At 41.1% G+C, this 21,993-nt stretch overlaps 1 protein-coding gene across 1 annotated transcript; it reads right to left on the reverse strand.

Moving 5' to 3' along the window:
• Positions 1 to 80: 80 nt before the first annotated feature.
• FASTKD1 (FAST kinase domains 1) lies at positions 81 to 18,002 on the reverse strand. The gene is made up of 14 exons (XM_065413624.1): positions 17,668 to 18,002; positions 16,568 to 16,636; positions 15,309 to 15,434; positions 13,506 to 13,904; positions 12,038 to 12,148; positions 10,438 to 10,569; positions 8,017 to 8,503; positions 7,129 to 7,243; positions 6,140 to 6,268; positions 4,233 to 4,364; positions 3,575 to 3,688; positions 3,064 to 3,199; positions 1,544 to 1,658; positions 81 to 170 (listed from the first exon to the last, which is right to left on the reverse strand). Exons 1-14 carry the CDS (start codon positions 18,000 to 18,002, stop codon positions 81 to 83), a joined length of 2,490 nt encoding a protein of 829 aa, XP_065269696.1.
• Positions 18,003 to 21,993: the final 3,991 nt, after the last annotated feature.

Here is a 21,993-nt window from a genome sequence, read left to right on the forward strand (position 1 = left end):
AAGGTTAAAAAATATTTAATGTTACATGATCAAGTTAAATGTTTATATGAAAATATATATTCATGATTGTCTCTTCTATATTACTTTGTTTCAAATATATTCTTTTTCAGATACTCCATCCAGGCATCTTTTGATGACAGCTCCATGGAATTCCATTCAAAGTGAGGAATCTGTAAGACAGAGTTTGCACAGTAACTTACTGTTAACATTTCTTCTTGTTACAGTGTCACAGTAGATACACATACGCAATACGTGGCACCTTTTATTGAAGCCCTGTGCTCTCCATTTTAAGATATGTAAGGTTAAAGATTGTTCTAGGAGATGTGGCCTTTTAATGGGCTATGCTTCATTTTTAATATTAGGAATTTCTTAACGCTAAATGTATTTGCCTGGTAACAGTCACCTTGCTTTCACAGAATAATAATAGTGGAGATGAAGGACCAGATGCTCAGGTGGACTAAGATGGCATAGCTCCATCATCATGTCATTTCCTGTCAGAATTTCAAAATACCTCTAATTAAGGACTAAATCCTCCACTGGTATAAACTGGCAATTTACACCAGCTGAGGATCTGACCCTAAAATTTTAAAAACTGCCTCAGCCAGGAAATGACATGATAAAAATTGTGTAACATATAGTATCAGAAGAATACCAGAGGGAGAAAATTAAGGGTATTCAAGCTGTCTGAAGAACAAAACTGTTAAGTCACATGGAAGGGATTCTGTTTCAAATTACAGTAGATGAAGAGTTAGAGTGGAACCTGCTTATAGTGAAGCTCTGCTTCTAGGGTATGTCTACCCTGGGTTGAAGGAATAATAAATCTAGATCTCTAATCCTCCATTGGGGAAGCTCCACCACTTGTAGCAACAGTGGAAGCAGTAGCTTAGGCAGGACATGTGTTTTTACCACTATGTCTGGGCTAGACACCACAGTGGTAAGTGTCCATGCCCTGTCTATCCCACAGCTTCCACTGCTGGAGCTGCACTAGTGGAGAATTAGGGGGTCCTAGTGTAGAAAGCCCCCACTTGAACTGAAGTGGAGCAAAATTCCCAAATTGATTCAGTGCATTTCAATGGACTTTCACGCCTTTTAAATGGAGCTTCTCTCCACTTAGAGGTGGTTCCAGTCTGGCATTCCTTTTAGGATGCGGCAATCTACCAAGGAGTGCTGCATTCCAAAGAGTAGCACGTCCCTCACTTCCTCTGTTTGAGCAGCAGAGGCAAAGCAGCCACTATGCTATAGTGGAGGAAAGGTATACAAGATCATTTGACTTGTTTTCCTGCAGCTGTTCCTAGTGAACAGGAACTAGACGACACACTTTCCATAGCTATTTCTTCCTGGTAGGGAAAAATACTGTCTTTCCCCAACAACATTACAGAGCCTGGAGAATGCCCTGCAAAATCAGGAGAGCATTCTTCCACATATGCCCTTTCCTGTTAAAGAGAAACTGTATAAAGTTTTTGAAGGGGAAAGCGTAGAGGATTCCATTGTACACACCAGTCCAAATATAAGGTATTGATATAACAGATTGTGTGCACCATACCTGAACCACCTGGTACCCCAAAATTTCCAGGTGTCTTTTTTTCATTGCAATTTTTCCTTTGAGGTGACATGAATTTTTGCAAAAAGCTTTAGAATCCAGAAACTCCACAGCAATTCTGCTAACAAACAAAATAGTTACTTTCAAATATTAGTAGGATGTCTATTAATGATCCCCCATTCAATTATAATAGTTGTAGTCAGACTACCATTAGATTAACCTGAAAACTAAGGTTTAAAAATTTAAAGAAAATTAAACTCATTCTTTAAGTCAAGACTCAATTTTCTTCATATTTATCTAGACAAATATGAACTCTAGATGGTTCCCAAAAGCTTTTCCCTTTTACACCTCTGGTAGCTGCAAAACAGAAAAACAGCCAAACCAATGTTTTCAAGGTAGACACTTTTGTTGCATCTCCCTACATAATTTTTGTGCATCTAACTACTGATTTGTATAAGCAAATACCTGATTTGCACACACAGAATAAAAAAAATATCCCTGAAAGGCAGTTGTCAGCACAAACACTGCTAAAGACAAAGTTCAGAGAGGAAGCCTTAAATATAGGCATGAAGGACTTAAAAAAGCAGCCAACTTGAAACCAGTCTGCCTTTAGAAAGGCAGCCAATGCAGCACAGGTGTAATATCAACTGCTCAAACTCAGGAGCAAATGTGTTGCTGCATTTAGAATAAAATACTACTGATGGAAAAGCCCTTCTAGCTTATCAGCTTTACCATTATCAAACCACGTAGATGTAGAACATGCCAGGTGTGTTCACCCAATGGGAGCACATGCACATTTTTTGGAAGCAACTTCTAATTAGAGTGTGTTGTTGCCATTGAAAAGTCAGTGTTTATTAACTGTTATCACGTGCCTGTATCTGAACAAAACCAGGCAAAGGTTTAGCATCTCAGATACTGCTGTGGTACCTGATGGTAAAGGCTGACTTTTTAGAGCCAACCACTGTACACTTTAAAACTGTATACCTTTTTTGTCCTTTACATCTGAGAATCCTAAAGCTCATCTACAATCCTTAACCCTCCAAAGCCTGGCGCTGTCCTCTGAGTGAGTTGTATCTGCATTTTACAGGGGGGATGCTAAGGCACAGAGGGTAAGGCCCTCATCCTTTTAGGTTCTCCACACCTGCAACTTCACTAGGTTCAACAGCAGTTGCAGGAGGTCTGCAAAGCAACAGGCTTTGAGAAGTCAGGGCTGTATTGCTAAAATTCTGCATCACAGCCATTCAGCGCACCTACAAATAACCAAAGAGGCTTTGATTTCCTACTTTCCAAATAAGAGGGTTTAAAAAAAAAAAAAAGAGTTGAGGCCATACTGATATTAGGCGTTCACAAGGAACGGCTGTCCCTCCTGCCTTGCACTCAATACCACTCCTAGTCACAGGAGGTGTGATGTGTATATTAAAAAGCGAAGCCACAGCCAGCATGAAGGGTAAGAAAAAGCCAGAATATACAAACTTGGTTCATCTACTTAGCAAAATCTAATGTATAGAAAACCATGTACTAACCTCTGTGCTCCCGGTGGAAGCCCCTTCTTCCCCAGAAGCTGGATGTCTGGTCCCCACTGCACTAAGTCAGCCAAAACTATACTCTGATCCATATAGGGAAGAGGCTTTTTGTTTTTATCCAGGATGCATTCAAAATCTAAGAAAATGCAATAACCCAGTACACTAATCAATATAGGAGGAAAATGGATCTGATTTAATATCTAGAACATTTATTTTACGAAAAACTAAGTTACCGTTATCACTGGAGTTATCAAATATTATTTGTATTATATAGGGCAAAGTGAGTTGTGGGGCTTTTTTTTCAGACCCACTTTGTTGCTATTTTGGAAACTGGATACATTCTGTTTGATGGCTTATTATACTTACACATTTGGGGCACAATCCTCAGATGCTCCAAAGATATATAGCAATGGAGTTAGGGAGAAGACTCAAGTCTATAATAACCCCTACAGGAATTAACTGTGGACTTGTGGATCCAAGGCTATTTCCACCAACCTGGTTAACCACCCACCTATTCCATAGTAGTAAGGCGTGAGAACAGATACTTTTGCATACTGGCTTCCTCCCAAGATCTTCCCCAGCATTCTATGAATCTGCTGTTGCGCTGTATTTGTGCTGCCATTGTCTACAAAAACAAAATGGACAAATTAGTGCACCAACATACAGGCCTGCAGTCTTGAAATAAAAATAGTGTCACAGTAAACAGAAAACTGCAATTGTTACACTAGATATCTGAAAACAGACAAAACTGGGATTAAAGCATTTCTGTAGAACACTAATGTTGTTGTTTTACTTTTGTAAGCTAACCTTTCACAACCTACATATAGCTCCACCACCTTTGAGAAGAAGAGTGGCAGCCAGGTGCAAAGGCACATACCACAACAAGATAAGGGGGAGGGCAAATTTTGCCCAAGGACTCTGGAGTAAACCCTTACTTTTTACAGGTACTGCCACAGGATATTTTCACATCAATGCAGGACAGATAGGACATCCATTTTTAAGGTTTCATCTGACTTCTTTTTATGCTAAGTATTACATTCAGTTATCAGCTTTTATAGAATGCTAATAAATAACCCCATTAAAATGCTAGAAGAAATGTAGCACCTACCGAACTGTTGGTCCTCCATAACTAAGAACAATAATGGCATCGCCTCTCCTAAAATACTGACCTTTATGCTGCATCTGCGGACAATAGTGCTCATGAAACCAGGGGATCTGAAACTCAGGGCATTCCAGACACACAGCTCTGTTCAATTCCATCAGGCGTAACCGGACCTTCCAATTCAAGGTATCTGATAGGGCTGAATTTAAAAAGTCAGCTAGAACACAGGAAGTCTGGAGGGGCACTCAAAATGGCTACTTAATTAATGGAGAAATAGCCTTTTAGCTAGCAGTGCACATTAATGCACTTAAGTTCAGAATCTTACAAAGAATATGGAAATCTCTCAACTGGAATTTTTTCCCTCTCTTTTTATTCAACAATAAGGAATTAGAAAAATGCAGCTATTCAAAACATCTCTTCTGAATTTCCTACCCATCAGCTTTTAACTAAATGGCAGGGGGCCAGCCCAGCAGCCTAGTTGTAGCAAAATGTGTCTGGGGGAACGTAATCAAAGTTTGGAACTAGTGCTCATCCCTTTGGTTACAGAGGGAGGAAGTCTGGGGGGAGTCATAGACTCATAGACTCATAGACTCATAGACTTTAAGGTCAGAAGGGACCAATATGGTCATCTAGTCTGACCTCCCGCATGATGCAGGCCACAAAAGCTGTAGACAAAACCGCCACACAACTTCCTGAGCTATGCATGTGACAGTATTCTTGTAAGATTCCTGCAGTAATATAATTTATTTCAAAACAGATACTGAGTATGGGAAATGAATAACCACTCTGAAAATGTTATTTCAGCGCTAATATGAGGACAAGCTAACTGCAAACAAATCCTAAACAAAATCCTTGATGATGCTCAGATTCCAACTATGTCTTTTAAAACCAGTACACTGATGTCACTACTTCTTCCCACCAAGCATTCCAACCATCTCCTGAATCAAGTTGTATTTGTGAACGTGTCTTCCAGGAAGACTCAATTATTTAAAAGTATTTCTATATCTATAGTAGTATACTTATCTATCACACCATTTTGTGCCACACCCTATATAATTAAATTAGTTAAATCAGACAAAAGTAAGCAAAATAATTTAATTTCCAAAGTTTATAACTGGTTACAGACTAGATGTAGACTAAAAGGCAAAGAACTTTTTGAAGAACAAAGTTTATAAAATTCAGTGTTTCCTTACATAACACAGACACTTTAACTAGGTGTTGTGAAACAACAATCATTCTTTGCAGGATCAGGGCCTAACTTTAGACAAGACACAACAAGTGTGTGTAGCAAACCAACAGAGACGGTAGGGGAAGGAGCACAAAGGTAAAAATAGAAATTTATAACTACATAGACTAACTATGGTACAATTTAGCAGGTTGATTAAAATATAAAACATCTCCCCAAACCATTGCATTCTTAGTAGTATCAAACTCACTCTGATACATGGCAGAGCCGGTTTGCTGGTTGGCAGATTTGCCAGCTGGTTGAGCAGATGGGATGAAGACTTCAATTTCAAGTATATTTTCATTTTAAGAGAAAATATTTGAAAAGACACTCCTCCTTTACTGACTTGCCAAGACAGGAGTTCAGGAGTCCATGTTTTCCCTACCTCAACCAACAACATCATGACATAAAAGAGCAGAAAACAGCATTTCCTGTCCTGCTCAAGTGCCTATGTAATAAGATTTTGCAGAGGAAATAGAAACTTAGGATTTAGTATCTAAAAAGCTTGATCCTGAGAGGTGCTAAACGCCCTTGCACAGGACGAGCTCAGCATGTCTCAAGGCGGGCCTTAAGTAAAAGGAGGAAGAGACTGTGGTTACTGGAGTTTCAATGTAACAGTATTTGTCATTTTTAAATCTACACATGTACTTGATTACTGATTTGGGATCGTTTGCAATGTAAAAGATATTTCATAAAGCTTTACAGTCTTTATAAAAAGCATAATAAAAAACTGAGGGATAAATACCTACTTTCAAGCTGGGCATCCAGTTTGGCTAGGAAATCAACATTAAATATTGCGTTGATCAGGGCTGGAGGAAAATACTCAGCAACAGCCAAGGAATAACCAAGCAGCACCAGGCGGTGAGGCTCAAAACAACCTTTAAAAACCAAACATATATTTATATGTATGTATTACATACATTTGTTAAAAAGTCTAATGAAAATTGTCTAATGAGCTCTATCCTTCCTTCCATTAACATGCCTGACTCCCATTACTATCAACTGGAGTTAAATACACACACACGGACTTGCACACGCCCATTGCTTTGCCAATTTTCCCAATGAGGGCTGTAAAACTCTAACAGTAAATTTCAGTTTATGTTGTAAAATATTGTTCCTTGTAGCGAGGCTTATCACACCAGCCAAGTGGAACTGTGCCTCTCCTACTCCACAAAAACTTGGCCTAATTATGGCATATTCTCTGCAGGAAGAAACTGACTAGTCTTAGAAGAGATAATAAATAGCAAGGTACTATATTACATGGCAATCTTTCATACAACTCTCAAACTATACTATCAGCCAAGAAATCAGTCTTTGTTCATCTTTTCCTGACTCACCATCTTCTGGTAATCAACCACAAGATCTACCTCTCCCCCAAATAATTAAGAGCCTGATTCCAATCCCTTTAGGAGAGGCCACATTAATTATTTTGAAAGGATTTTCCATTTACCCACATGACAATCAGCTAGTTTAAATTCTCACTTTCTTTGTACAATAATTCAAGATATATTCTTAGTCCCATAGCAACAGCGATTTCTGAAGGGTGAAATAAGGCTGTGAACTCCCATGGAAACACACAATGAATTCTACAGAACATTACTTAGAAAAAGAAAAGAAAATTAATCCGTATGTTTCAATAGCCATCCAATTCCCATTTTTCTCAAGTGTACCTAAATTTGTGCCCTGGAAAAACAGTAACTGACACAATTCAGAGTCTACATTACCTAGCATCACTTACCTAAGTGAGAGCTAAAATGTTGGATGCAAGTCTCAAAGAACTCTTCACTTTGAGGAGGATCATAATTCAGAATAGTGAAGGGGAGGAGAATAGCATACATTCCAGAAGGATGGATCTGGATAAGAAATTTTAAAATAACCATTTCAAGAGTGAAAAAGAATCAATTTCAATACAGTCTGATGTTGCATTGTAACAGAGAGGTTTGTAACTAATTCAGAAGCAGAAGACCTAGAGTACATGGACTACTTTTAAATTCCAATGATTTCCTTTGCTCCTCAGATTTTACAGCATACAAATATTTTAAAATATACCAAACTGATGAATAATATTTTGAAGTATTAAAATCAAAGTCTCTGCATCAGAGCAAAAGTAGGAGCAGATATTTATAGCAATATAAACATTATTCTCTTCTTTCCAAAATCAGAGACATGCCCAACTTCATTGTCTAAAATCTTGTAGTTTCATCTTAGTACCACAAAACTAGTAAATACAATAGGTTTAAAACTGTCAGTCTCTCCTCAGAAGATACTGTATTGACAACTCAGTTGAAAAGAAGACTAACTCATCTGTCCTCTTAGAAAGGATACCTGTTTCAGGAAAATTTTCATTCAAAACCTCCTCTATTTCACCCCTGAAGTAGAGTAAATCTCTAGAACTGCCAATTAGCACTGAAATCAGTGGTCCCCTGTATCTTTAATCCCATTCCCACCATTATGTTAATCTGATGCTTTCTAGACATTACTTACAATGATTTACAATAATTTACAAAGCAGTTGGAAGAGGAGAAAGAACACTCACTGCACTGTAATAAAAATATTATAGGAAAAAGGCAGCACATGTGATCATACCATACTAAAATTATAGTAACACCTGAAGTATCATCAATACCTTGTTTATATGTCGAACTGCCACAGAAGCTATTCTATCAAGTAATGGAGTACAGTGGTAGTTTGTTTTGAGGAGAAAAGATGAAAATTCTAGTACATTCATCCATGTAATTTGGTCCATCAAGCGCTGACAAGTATTCAGTGTTTCTTCAACAAGTATTTCTTCAAACCATTCTCCAGATATATATCTAAGTTCTTCCAGCAACAGATCCAAGTCACTGGCTTTTTGAAGCCTCTGATATCCGCAGTTACTTAATTTTTGCAGAAGCTTTGCACTTTGTCCAGAAGTGCTTTGCTGATGTGACTGATCATGACGATCCCATCTGACAAGAGCTGTAGCAAAGCTACTCAAATCACTTAAGATGCACTGAGACAAAACTGCATCAACTCTGTTAATCACTACTTCATCCACTTGAGAAGAAGGAAGCATGGACAGAACACGAGTTAGCATAGAAATGTCACGGGGTACAACATTAACTTGTAAGTAGCTAGAAGAAAGGGGAAAGAAACAAAACCATCAGTACTGACTAATATAATTTATGGATAAAAATAGCAAATAAATTATGTAAATATAAATTATATTTGAAAAACAAGCATTAACCACATTAGCCATCTACATTTCATAAGTTTGCAATAACAACAACGTGGTAAAAGTTCAAAGCATTGACTACTACTGTCTTATTCATCGTGAGACCAACATTTTCCTGCCACTTTACTCATTAATAATATGTGTCACCAAACTACCACTATAGAATCACCTGAACCAGAGCAGGTGAAAACAGAGGCATGAAAGCCTAAGGAGCAGAGAACAGGAAGCACTATTTAAATACGAGCAGATTACGAAAAGTGAACAGAAAAGAAGCTCTCAAACTGATCAATGGGAGGTCACTAGAGCCATCTCTCTGGTGTGGAAATAGTGGAAGCCATATTGCAGAGGATCTAAGAGGAAGCTGAGGCAATGGGACTAAGCTACATGCTGAAGGAAGGAGAGAGGTAGAGTGTTAATTGGAGAAAATGAAGTCATCAGATAAATTTTATTTTCTTGGAATGTGAAATTGAAACCATCCTATAAGAAATTCAGATAAGCTGGGATGCCTCAGTTTTTAGGGTTGCTCTTTCTATCTTGATACTAGTAGAAGAATTCTGTCCAAACAGCTGCATAGACCAAGAGGGCGGAAGGCTTTATAGAGAAGCTCCTAGCCATATTACGTAAGAGAAATATCTCAGACTTGCCACTCAGATGTAAAACTGTCAGGCTCAAATAGTCTTGCCTGAGATGCAAGGGCAGCCCCTTAGAGAGGAGATCCTGCCTACTTGAGGAGACAGAGAAGACACATTTGCAACAGCTATACTACGTCTGAGTACAACAGCCTTCTTTATCAGTCTGGGATGATGACGACCAGGATAGTCCCTTCTCCTCTATCTTCTGAATCACTCTTCCTAGTAGTGGAAGAGGGAGGAAGGCACAGAGAAGCTAATTCAGTCAATGAGGCTCTAAGGGGTGCTGATGAAACTTAGACGTCCCTTCTAAGGGCAGATTTTATCTTCCTGCCTGCTGGGTCCTCTGGGGGAAAAAAGCCCCTTGTCAGGAATTAACACATCCTTTGCCAGGGATACCTCATCTGTATCAACATTGCAGGAGAAGAAAGAGAAAGCTTTTGGATTGTGAGATTCTGCAGGCATTCAGGGTTTGCCAAATGAACCTTTCCCCAGCCTTCCCAAGAGGCACCTTGGGCAGTGTGTTAGGGACGCAGAGACACCCTCATCCTCAACAAGCCATTCAGACTGAACTCCTTCCCCCACAGAAGGGCCATTGTGGGATAGCTCCTCTTCTGTGGCTCCTAAAAGGGTCTCCTCGTCAATGGAGCAATAGTCCCCCCAACATGAACTATTAAGAGTCATTAAACCCCCTTAGCTTTGTTTGGGTTAACTATGGCACAGCAACTTGGCCAAGCGCATGAGGTTCCCCAGTTAAAGAAGAATACACTCATTTGTGTTCCTTTCTTTTTCATTTGGGCTGACACCTGAGTCCCTACTTCTCACAAATGGATTATTTTTAGGCATTTCTCCAGGCAGAAATGCCCTTTTCATCATCTCTTCCTACAAACACTAATAAAATCAAAGTAGCAGCTGTCAATGATCTTGCTGGAATGCCCCCTATTCTAGTGTTCCAGTGTAAGAAGACTCCTTGCCCATTCTTATATTTTATGGAGAGCATATTTATTACATAGATCACTACTATGTCTAGAGTCTAGACCACATTCACTTCCCATCCTAAAGTTCATGTGCTTTTTTAGACTTGAATTGTTACAACAGTTTATTTTTTAGTAAAACATTAAGATCTAACAAGTTGTACACAATTGTGAAGTAACGATTGTTTAGTGTAATAATCAACAGTTATATTTACAAAAAGAATACGCACCCAACTAGCAAACTTCTTAATTTGGTGTAAAGCTCTGCATTATGGCAATGCAGCAGCACCAAGGCTTGCGTTATTTTTGCCAACTCTACTGGCTTGTACTTATCCAAGTACTTATGTAGAAGAGAAGCAATTCTGAAACCAATGCGAAAAATAAGAATAAATTCCTTCATTATAATTTTGTGGAAAAACATCACAGAGGAACTTCTTACATCATGAACAAGACATCATTTAGACAACACCTAAGATCCTACAATTTGTTCCGCATGGGTGGACTGCAGCATCCACATGAAGCCCAACTGACTTCAATGAAGCTCTGTACAGATGCAGCAGTCCACCTGCGCATAATGAATTGTAGAATCGGAGCCTTAGGGAGTGGCAACTGATCGGTGTTAGTCCTGTATTATCTCTATAATGTAAGGACTGTGGTGATCAGACCTCTGGCTTTGCTCTAAGGTTCCTCTCCATTGTTTAATCTTATGAAGATTTGTTTAGGCTAATGGGTTTCAACAATCACTATGAAGTAATAAGACAGCCTCCTACTGCTCTACAAGGAAAATATGTGCTGACCTTTTACTTGGTTTGCCTTCAGTTAAATTTAGAGAATAAGAATCAGTGGACCAGATACTTGAATGGCGTAAATTGGAATAGCTCCATCAACTTCAGTGAAACTATACCAGTTTACACTAAGAGAGGATCTGGCTTGGTCAGATACATGAACTAATAATTCAAAATAGAGTCTAATAAACTGGAGAAGAAATTCAGCAGAATACCAGATCAGCTAGTCAAATGTGCAGGATCAGCGTGTTTGTTACAGAACACTTAACAAAACATCAGAATATACCAAAATATTCCTCCTGTTCTGGGTTTCTTAACCCAGATAGACAGGGCTGGGTTCAGACACAGCCTTTTCTCAGGCACTCTCCTCTTCACTATTCCTGGAACAGCTGCTGTTACAGATCCTCCCTGCAGCACCTATGAGCCTGAGTTCCTATCAGCTCCTTTTTTGCACCAGACAGGGCAGGGCCTCTGCAGCTTGTCATATATATGTATTCTGAATTGTGTGTCTGTATTGTACAACAGATCAGAGAGCCTGAGAGTTCACTCATATTCATAAACTAGCTAAGGATGTTAAAGTCAATTTGGTGAGACCACATGTATTTCTAAGAAAAATCCTGAACCAACTGAATCACTTTGGATCCAGCTGTGACAACATAATTAAGAAACACAGGCATAGCATATATACATTGCACATGTATCCTGGCTTTATACAACAAATCAGAGAGCCTGAGAGTTCACTCATATTCATAAACTAGCTAAGGATGTTAAAGTCAATTTGGTGAGACCACATGTATTTCTAAGAAAAATCCTGAACCAACTGAATCACTTTGGATCCAGCTGTGACAACATAATTAAGAAACACAGGCATAGCATATATACATTGCACATGTATCCTGGCTTTATCAGCTTTCAATTCCAACCCTCCTCAAATTTGAGCACAATTCTGCCTCATATGTGAGGATGCCTGAGTATTTTTCTGTAGGAAGTGGAAATTGCTTACAAAGAGAATTCAATAGAATGTATTATTATTAGAAAAAATTACTTTTGAATCAGATGTGAATTTCTACATTCCATTTCTTCCATTGTTTCCACTACTACTAACGCTTGGCGACAGTTAAATTCTTCCGCCATTAGTAGTGCAGTTGCTATTAACCTAAAAAGGAAGAGAAAAGATGCATTTTGCAAGTTTCCAACAATTCTCCTGTGTAATAGAGGAGAATACAGTAATCACATTTGTCTGAAGGAGGGGAAAGAGATTTGTACTGTGGGAACTATAGTAGAAAATAATGGAAACAAACTCCTCCAAAATAAAGACCATCACTTTTTTATTTCCTCCCTCAGCACAGTTGGGTAGAAAAAGCATAAACAACTGGGTAAAAGATGAAAGAGTACATGGTAGGCACATGATTTGGAATGATGCTAGAAGCTAGCAAATGGTCTACTTCTGTAAGAAGAATAAATTGAAAAGGAGGCTAAGAGTGAGTCACTGTTAACCGCTATACTCTTTATAAGGGGATCTAGCACTGACAAATTGGTGTTAGAGGACACAAGAGTGTTACGTTATTCAAAATCAGTCTGCCAATGAAAATCCAAAGTTAATTTTTTTGCACAATCAGGTCAAATAGAGAACTCTGGATTTTTAATCTAGTGGTGTTACATCAGTTTATGTTGGCATCAGTTTGGCCCAGAAACTCTCTACCGTGGACCAACAAGTCTGCACGAGCACAACTAACCACTGCCATTTGGGGGGCAGGTGCTGTGAGGGGGCACAACCCCATACACCCAAATCTCAACTTTCATTTGAAGTCTAGCTTATGATAGCAAAGAAAAGTTTGAAAACAGGACCAAATGTAACCAATGTTTGCCTGAGTTTGCAGACTACTTGAAACGATGGCTCGCAGAGGCCTCCCACTACCACCACCCTGGCATGGGATTGTGTGTTGCTCTTCTCATGCTGACAGAACCAGTCCCCGTGCCCAATTACAACCCAGCAGCTGGGATAAGTACTGGAAGATCTCCTGCTGCAACCCCTGCTTCTCCAGGACAGAAGGGGGAGGAGGGACTCCAGGCTGCTGCTATTCTTGTGTAAAGAGAAGAGGCACATTTTGCTGTCCCGATTTCTTAGGGGCTTGCCACTTCCACTCCAACTGGAGGGCAGGACCACAGCCTTAGTAATGAAGCTATGGGGGTGGGGCAATGTAGCAGTGTTGCCCTTCCACCTTCCAGACAACAGCTTTTGGGATAAATTGTTACAATATTGTATCACAACATAACAACAAATTTGCAGTCTAAATTATGCCAATTAGAAAAAAATTGCTTCTCTGCTCATGTGTGCATGGATAACACAGAGTAGCAGGCCACACGATCCATTTTAATAGCATACTAAGCATGGGGAAAACTCAAGATTTGCATGACTTTAAATACTTGAAGTCTTAGATACTAGTTTGTGTGAGGGAGCACCTGCGTACACACACTAGGCATAAATAAGATGTAAATAGGGCTAAACTTACCGTTCTCTTACCTCTGGTCCTGCCATAGGCCCTAGAGCAGCAAATAATCTTGTGAAACTCACAGGATTGATACAATCATAAATAGTTTCAGTCAGCTTCTGTTTAATGACTAATTGGAATTCAGTGTTGTTAAACTGTAGACACCGGTATAGTCCAAGGATAAGATGGATGTTCTCTAGATCAAGCTGACTGTGATTCTTAAGGAAAACCTTATTGCATTTTTCCAGCAATGGACGGTAAGTTAGTCTGACATTTCGAAGAAACTGCACTATCCTTCTGGCCTGGTTGAAATGGATGAAATTCACTGTTTCCAACAGAAGTTCAGCCTTTTGTATTAATCGTTCTCGAAAACTCTGTGAGATAACACCAGATATACTGAGCATCAAAACCGACAGGACCCTAAAAACATTCAAGAGATTTTACACTTACACACTGAGCTTTAAAAAACCTAACAACATTTTTAGAAATAACTAACAAAATCAGAAAAGGGACAAGGAAAAGGCTTTACAGAGAATGTTCCAGAAGTTCTCTCTTTCAAGAGCTATTTAAAATCCAACCTGAAAAGTAGGGCTTGGTGAAAAAAATATTTTCTCCATTATAGCAAAATGATAAAAAATTCTGTTTCTGCTGGGATTCATAAAAAAGTTGGGATTTTTCTGCTATAAGGAAACAGAGCGTTTGCAGACGTAAACTGCTTGGGATGAACCTGTGTCATGTCTGATAAAAAAAAAAAACTGTGCAAAAGCTTGAGCTCAAAGAAAATAAAAAAAAAATAAAAATATCAATTCTCAAGAAGGAGTTGAAAACTAAGAAAGAGAGGTGGGCTTCCTCCGCTTCTCCATATCCTACGTGGACCTTTGGTGAACCCGACCGCCCTCGAGGTCAGTAAGTCCAGAAGACAAAAGCTGTCCAACAGAAGGGATGTTTTAAAGATTAGTTACTTAAATTTTGGAAAGTACTCTGAAGAAGAAAAATGCGAAACAAATAGAGAGCATCGTTATTACTATTCTCAGAAGCCGTTAGCGTTCGATTTAGCTTCAACTCCTTACTAGAAAAACTACCAGTCTCATGGCAGGAGACATCCCCTGCTGTTCACTTGAGTCTAAAACAGGGATGGACAATCATTTTCGCAGGGGAGCAACTCCACTAATTTTCGTAAGTCGTCATGGCCCGCACATTTCTACTATATTGATGGAAGGGGTGCGGGGTCTGGGAGGGAGTTTGGATGCAGGAGGGAGCTCTGGGCTGGTGCAGAGTGTTGGGGTGCAGGAGAGGGTGAGGGGTGTGGGTCTTGGGGAGGGAGTTTGGTGCAGGAGGGGGCTCCGGGCTGTGGCAGAGTATTGCGGTGCAGAAGGGGGTGCAGAGTCTGGGAGGGATTCTGGGTGCGGGGGGTTCTGACCTGGGGTAGGGGGTTGGAGTGCAGGTGGGGGTGCGAGGTGCAGGCTCTGGTCAGGAGGCGCTTACCACAGGTGGCTCCCGGCCGGGTGGCACAGCAGGGCTCAGGGAGGCTGCCTGCATGCCATGGCCCATGCCACTCCCGAAAGTGGCTGCAGCTGGGCTGGTGCTGGCACCTCTAGTTTGGGGAGAACCTCATGTTCTCCCCAAAGAGACTCAGAAGATGACTTATCTAAATTTCCCCAGAATGGATTCATCCATGAAGACTGACCCTATGCCATTGTACAATTATTTGCCTCCTCAAAATTTGAAGAGTTGATAAAAAAGTCAACGTCTTGAATAAGCAAGGCATAATAATTCTATACATATTGAATCTAATATTATTCAGCTTCCCTGGACCAGAATTACCTTATGTCCTGTATAGAATCCAAGTTCATGTTCACAATATCAGCTATTTTGCCAGTTAGAGGGCTAGAGTATATCTGTTGTTCATTTAGACACGCTGCAAACTTAGATAGAGTTGGCAGACTAAACCTGTTCATACATCAAACAAAAGAAAACTGAACAGTAAACATTTATTTTTCTTTCCATAAAAGCATGGAGGTAAAACATCTAATACAATAATTAAATTAGCAAGTAGACAGAAGTTTAAAATTAAGAAACAACCTCCCTGCTCCTCCCTCCCCTCAAAAATCAGACCCATATAAAATGCTTTCCTGAGAGATCATCCCCTAGTAACATTCATGCCTCAACCAAAATAAAATAGAAGTCCATAAGGAGAAAGTTCTGAACAGCTTAAAAACCTATGAATTTTCATATCAAAATATGATAATAAGAAGCATGTGTACACAGTCTGGTAAAATACAGAAGAAGTTCCTAGGTTTAGTAAGGCCACCGCAATGGAGTGGTTAAGATTATTCTATCATGCAGTAAAGTGCTGCCATGTTGGATAAATGTTGCTGAAGTGAATCTGAAAGTCAATTGGTGTGAGTTTTAGTATGCAGTACAGGCTTTTCACTAGCCTGTCTGTGTGTCTTAGCTAGTAGGCTAGGACAGGCTATTCTGTCCTGTTGGTGACAACAGAAGAGAGTGATGCCAGCCCCCGCATTCAGCCAGGAACTAAGGAACAAAAAATGCAATCTCAAAATAAACACAAATGCAAAGAAGGAAAAATACTAGGGTTCTATACTAAAAGTCTTTTCTAAAATTAAGATGGGGAAGAGGAGAGGGGTATATCTGCCATTAAAGAGCAGGACAACAAGCATAACCCTGCTTTATCTATCAATATAAAACTGTATGTATGCCAACTTTGAATTTCCTTTGTCGGTGGTGTATGTGTTCACACATCTAAATATAATCTTAAATCTGCACTCATTTTTCTAGATACAACAGCCTATATTGTTTAGTATCTGAGCACCTCCATTGGCCATCTGCAATTCAAAACTCCATCAATATTCAAAGCTTGATTATGTTAAAAAAACAAAACCAGTTCTAAAAAGGAGACATTCCAAAAAGATAGTTGAGGTTTAAAATAATGATATAAAAATACTTAGATAATGTCTAAAACTCTAGTAAGCACCCTGTGAAAGAACTTTTATAAACATTAACTCAAGCTGAATATGCTTGTAATTTACATCTCTCTGGAGGTAGAATAGTATAATACTTGCCTTTCTAATCTTCTCCATGCTTCCATGACCAGCTCTTCTACCAGAGAATCATGGGCCTCAACAGTGAACCTTCATAATGATTAATGACAAGACAAACCAGGCAGAGCTGCATAACTCTTTTAACATTTGCTTTAAAAGAGCTACACAGACTCTAGTAAGAGAGTTATATCCAGTAATAATTTGCATGTCTATGGCACCTTCCATCCAAAGGTCTAACAGCACATTACAAATGTTAATCGATTAAGCATCATAACACCCCTGTGATGTAGATAAGTATTCCCATTTTACACATGGGGAAACTGAGACACAGAGACATTAAGTGACTTGTCCAAAGTCTCACAGTCAGTATGGCAAAGCTAGGACAGGATAGAACCCAGATCTCTTTACTTCCAGCCTTGTGATTAAAGCACAAGGCTGGAAGGATATATTTATATAAAAGAAATTAAATAAAAGAAGCTTAGCCTAATACATTTCAAAATAATACAAAAATATTCAGGTTTGTTCATTTTAAAAACATACATATGTTGCTCACTGGAAAAATCAAATTAGCAGTTATCTCCATTAAGGTTACCAAATGTAAAAGTATAGTTCAAGGGACACCATCAACTTGAAAAAAACAAACAAACAAACAAAAAACACATTTGTGACTGAGAATTTTGTACCTAGTAGTGCTACATCTATGATTACTAAAATGAGAGATGGCAAAAATGTGGTTTTCCCTAACGGAAGACAAATTGAGGGAGGCTAGGCTACATTGTCCAGTGGAGATCCAAGAGTTATATTGGCAGGATGGCCCTTGCAATGATTGTGGATGGAAGACAATCAAAGGGGATGCCAAAGACTTGTTACATGGACTGAATATTAACGGACCTTAAAGAGACCAATTTGCATGGCAGCCAGGAGTACAGTCATGAGTTTTGGAAGAAGGCTATAAAAGTCACTGACTCTGAATAGGGAAGAAGCAAGAAAGAAGAAGAAAAGTTGACAAAAAAGTTAACTTCTAAGCCAATATTATTTAATTGAACAATAAAATGTTTAAGATTATATTTACAGGGCTCATTTAAAATTGGTTATATGGAATTTAATATTATATTGCTTACCTCAATACATTGTACAGCGTATCCACCAAGAGATCATTATCCATAAATTCTATCTTGTTTTCAGCTAAAATGCGAAGAGTAAGAAACTGGGAATGGTTTTTTACATAGTCGATATTCCTCAACAGATCGGACTTCTCCCTTTGAAATTTCCACAGTCGACTAATTGCACTTCCAACGTGTTTTTCAGATAGTCTGGCTTTGTTCTTTCCAACAAGATCAAAGACCTGATCTTCAGTTGTGCAGCTATTTAACTGGCTCAGCAACGTGTCACTACTCAGAGTTCGAAACTGGCAACGTCTCAGTGCAAATGCATAAATATGCCTCACACAAAGCATTTTTGTCACCTCCACAAGCTACTTTTAAGATGTCCAGAAAAATGTTTTCCTCCTTCACTTTTCATAATAATAAAAGCCACTATTAGCAAGAAGATGACGCATTTTGAGACACACACACTTGTTTTTCTTGCATCTTTTATAGACCCTGTGGGAAGAGGTATAAATGAATTCTAATGTATCCGTAATAGTATTGATTTAAGACAGTTAGGTAAGTTAATAATTAGCAGCTAAAAATTAAAACTACATCCTTTTAAACTTTTGGAGTTAATTTCTCTTCAGAATACACCAGGACTTACACTAAGGCCTGGTCTACACTAGGCTTTTATGTCGAATTTAGCGCCGTTACATCGAATTAACCCTGCACCCGTCCACACCACGAAGCTATTTAGTTCGACATAGAGCTCTCTTAAATTCGACTTCTGTACTCCTCCAAAACGAGAGGAGTAGCGCTAAATTCGAAATGGCCATATCGAATTAGGCTAGGTGTGGATGGAAATAGACGGTAATAGCTCCGGGAGCTATCCCACAGTGCACCACTCTGTTGACGCTCTGGACAGCAGTCCGAGCTCGGATGCTCTGATCAGCCACACAGGAAAAGCCCCGGGAAAATTTGAATTCCTTTTCCTGCCTGGGCAGTTTGAATCTCATTCCCTGTTTGGACAGCGTGGCGAGCTCAGCAGCACTGGCAACGATGCAGAGCTCTCCAGCCGAGATGGCCGTGCAATCTAATAGAAGGAGGGCCCCAGCATGGACTGATCAGGAAGTCTTGGATCTGATCGCTGTGTGGGGCGATGAGTCCGTGCTTTCAGAGCTGCGCTCCAAAAGACGGAATGCAAAGATCTACGAGAAGATCTCTAAAGCCATGGCAGAGAGAGGATACAGCCGGGATGCAACGCAGTGCCGCGTGAAAATCAAGGAGCTGAGACAAGGCTACCAAAAAACCAAAGAGGCAAACGGACGCTCCGGATCCCATCCCCACACATCCCGTTTCTACGAGGCACTGCATTCCATCCTAGGTGCGGCCGCCACCACTACCCCACCACTGACCGTGGACTCTGAGGATGGGATATTGTCCGCGGCAGGTTCCTCGTCGGACATGTTAGCGGACGGGGAAGATGAAGAAGGAGATGAGGAGGAAGAGGCAGTCGACAGCGCTGGCACCGCTGATTTCCCCGACAGCCAGGATCTCTTCATCACCCTTACCGAGATCCCCTACCAACCGTCCCCATCCCTTACCCCGGAGACAGAATCAGGGGAAGGATCAAGCAGTAAGTGCTTTAAACATCTAAACATTTATTTTTACAAGAACTGAAATATTTATAATATTAACAATGGCTGTTTCTTAAAGTGCTTAAATATGTAAACAATTATCTGCAAAAAAACTGGAATATTTACAATAGTAACAAAGGGTTTTTCATGATTTGTCTGCCTTAGGCTCTTCACAATTTAGTCCCAAGTATTTAAAATTTTTTTTACAATGTCCGGTAACTCATGATTATGCTGCCCAAGACGCTCCACTCTTTAGTCCCAGTGCACCTACGCGAAAATCCGGTCAATATGGCCGGGGATGGAGGCGAAATCCTCATAGGAGAACTCCTCGTAGGTCTCATGAAGGTACATTTCCAGCCTGTTCATCAGGTTCCTGGGTAGGGCGATCTTATTGGGCCCTCCGTGGTAGGACACGTTACCGCGCCACGACACCATCAGATACTCTGGTATCATTGCCCTGCAGAGCATAGCGGCAAATGGCCCTGGTTTCTGAAGGCTTTCTCGAAACATCCTTTCCCTCTGGGACTCCGAGATCCTCAGCAGGGTGATGTCGCTCATTACGCCCTGCTTTGAATTAGGGAGGGGAATGTTAGTATTGGGACTGCTTTACAGCCACGCGGTGGAGGGAGAGGGGCAGCATACAGGGATCTTTCCCTGGAACAGCCGCGAGGGGGTGGGACAGGGGCATAGTTCATGCTGTCCTGATTGCTGGCAGCAGAGACTGGCATTGCTTTCAATGTGAAAGGAGGCCAGTGCTACTAGTACAGTTTTAAGCAGCCAGAAGTCTACGGCTTACCGTGATTGCACGCTACAGAAGTTCAGGTGTCCTGCCACGCTTCTCAGATAACTGAAAGACCACTGCAGGACCCCAGGCACTGAAGGCGAGGGCCGAAAATTCGACCTTGTCCTGAGTGCGCATGTGAGAGGTGCAGTGCATGGTCTTGTTCACAGAGAAAGACTAGGTTCTTTGTACACAACTTCATTTATCTGTCTCAGGAATTCACTCCATTTTTCCCATTCACACAGACACATCTGCGACTGTCTCCCAACCCAGCCTGTCAGCACACTCCCAGAGGCTAGCGCAGATTAGGAGGAGGAAGAAGAAGACGCGGGAGGACATGTTCTCAGAACTAATGAGCTGCTCCCGAGCCCAGGCAGCCCAGCAGACACAGTGGAGGGAGAACTTGTCCCAAATGCACCGAGCAGTCATGGAACGGGAGGAGAGGTGGCGTCAGGAGGACCAGCAGGCTACTGAAAAGCTGCTTGGACTTCTGAGGGAGCAAACGGACACGCTCCGGCGCCTTGTAGATGTTCTGCAAGACCGGAGGCAGGAGGACAGAGCCCCGCTGCAGTCTATCTCTAACCGCCCTCCCCCGCCACCAAGTCCCACACCCCCCTCACCCAAAGTACAAAGAAGGAGGGGCGGCAAGGGCCGTTAAAACTTTCAGTCAACCCCTGCAGACTGCTCTAGCACTAGAAGGCTCTCATTCCCCAAAATTTTAAAAGTCCTTTCCTACACACCTCACAGAAGCCCCCGTGCAAGTTTCAACCCCCACGTTTCATGTCTGGTTCATAATAAAATATTCGTTTCTGTTAATTACTGTTTCCATGATTTTATTTTGGAGGAGAGTCTGTCTGAACGAGGGGAAGGGGCATGGTAATTGGACAGGACAGTCACCTTTACCAGGGTACAGAGGCGGGGTCAGGTCCAGGATCAGGACACATACCCAGTGCAGTGACTAGTGACCCTGTTCAATCTGGGAGGTGGTTTTCATGTTCTGGGGGGGGGTGGGGGTTGCTCTGTGACTTTGTGGCGGGGGAGGGCAGTTACAGATCTAATGCATCACAGAGCCCCGCAGCAGGGGAGCTGTAACCCTCCTCCCCCTGCCAGACAGTCACATAGCCGACACATACACGCTGTCCCGCCCAGGAGGGCTGGCAGGCTCTGTTGAAACAACCAGTCCACCACTGCGGAACCCATCATTCCTGGAGTTTAGAAGCATCATTTGCATCACAACACTAAACCCGCACCCCGCCACAGTCTGCGTCCCAGGTTTAAAACATTCCCGCGAAAACAGTAATAAAGACAACGGTGTTCATTAACAAAACAGAACAGATTTTATTTTTTGGGAAGGGGGTGAAGGGGGTATGTAACTGGAGAGGATAGTCAACGGTAACTGGGTAAAGAAACGGTGGCAAGTTCAGGTTCTGAGTCCACAAACTTAAAATTCACTGGTGACCCTGCTCAGTCTGGAAACTGTCTTTCAAAGCCTCCCGGATGCACAGTGCGTCCCGCTGGGCTCTTCTAATCTCCCGGCTGTCTGGCTGGGAGTAATCAGCAGCCAGGCGATTTGCCTCAACCTCCCACCCCGCCATAAAGGTCTCCCCCTTGCTCTCACAGAGATTGTGGAGCACACAGCAAGCTGCAATAACAATGGGGATATTGGTTTCGCTGAGATCACAGCGAGTCAGTAAGCTTCTCCATCTCCCCTTGAGACGGCCAAAAGCACACTCCACCACCATTCTGCACTTGCTGAGCCGGTAGTTGAACAGTTCTTTTTCTGTGTCCAGGGCGCCAGTATAGGGCTTCATGAGCCAGGGCATTAGCGGGTATGCTGGGTCCCCGAGGATCACTGTAGGCATCTCCACATCCCCAAGAGTTATTTTGTGGTCCGGGAAGTAAATACCTTCCTGCAGCCGTCTAAACAGACCAGAGTTCCTG

The sequence above is a fragment of the Emys orbicularis genome, chromosome 11 (genome assembly GCF_028017835.1).
Source record: "Emys orbicularis isolate rEmyOrb1 chromosome 11, rEmyOrb1.hap1, whole genome shotgun sequence".
NCBI lineage: Eukaryota > Metazoa > Chordata > Testudines > Emydidae > Emys > Emys orbicularis.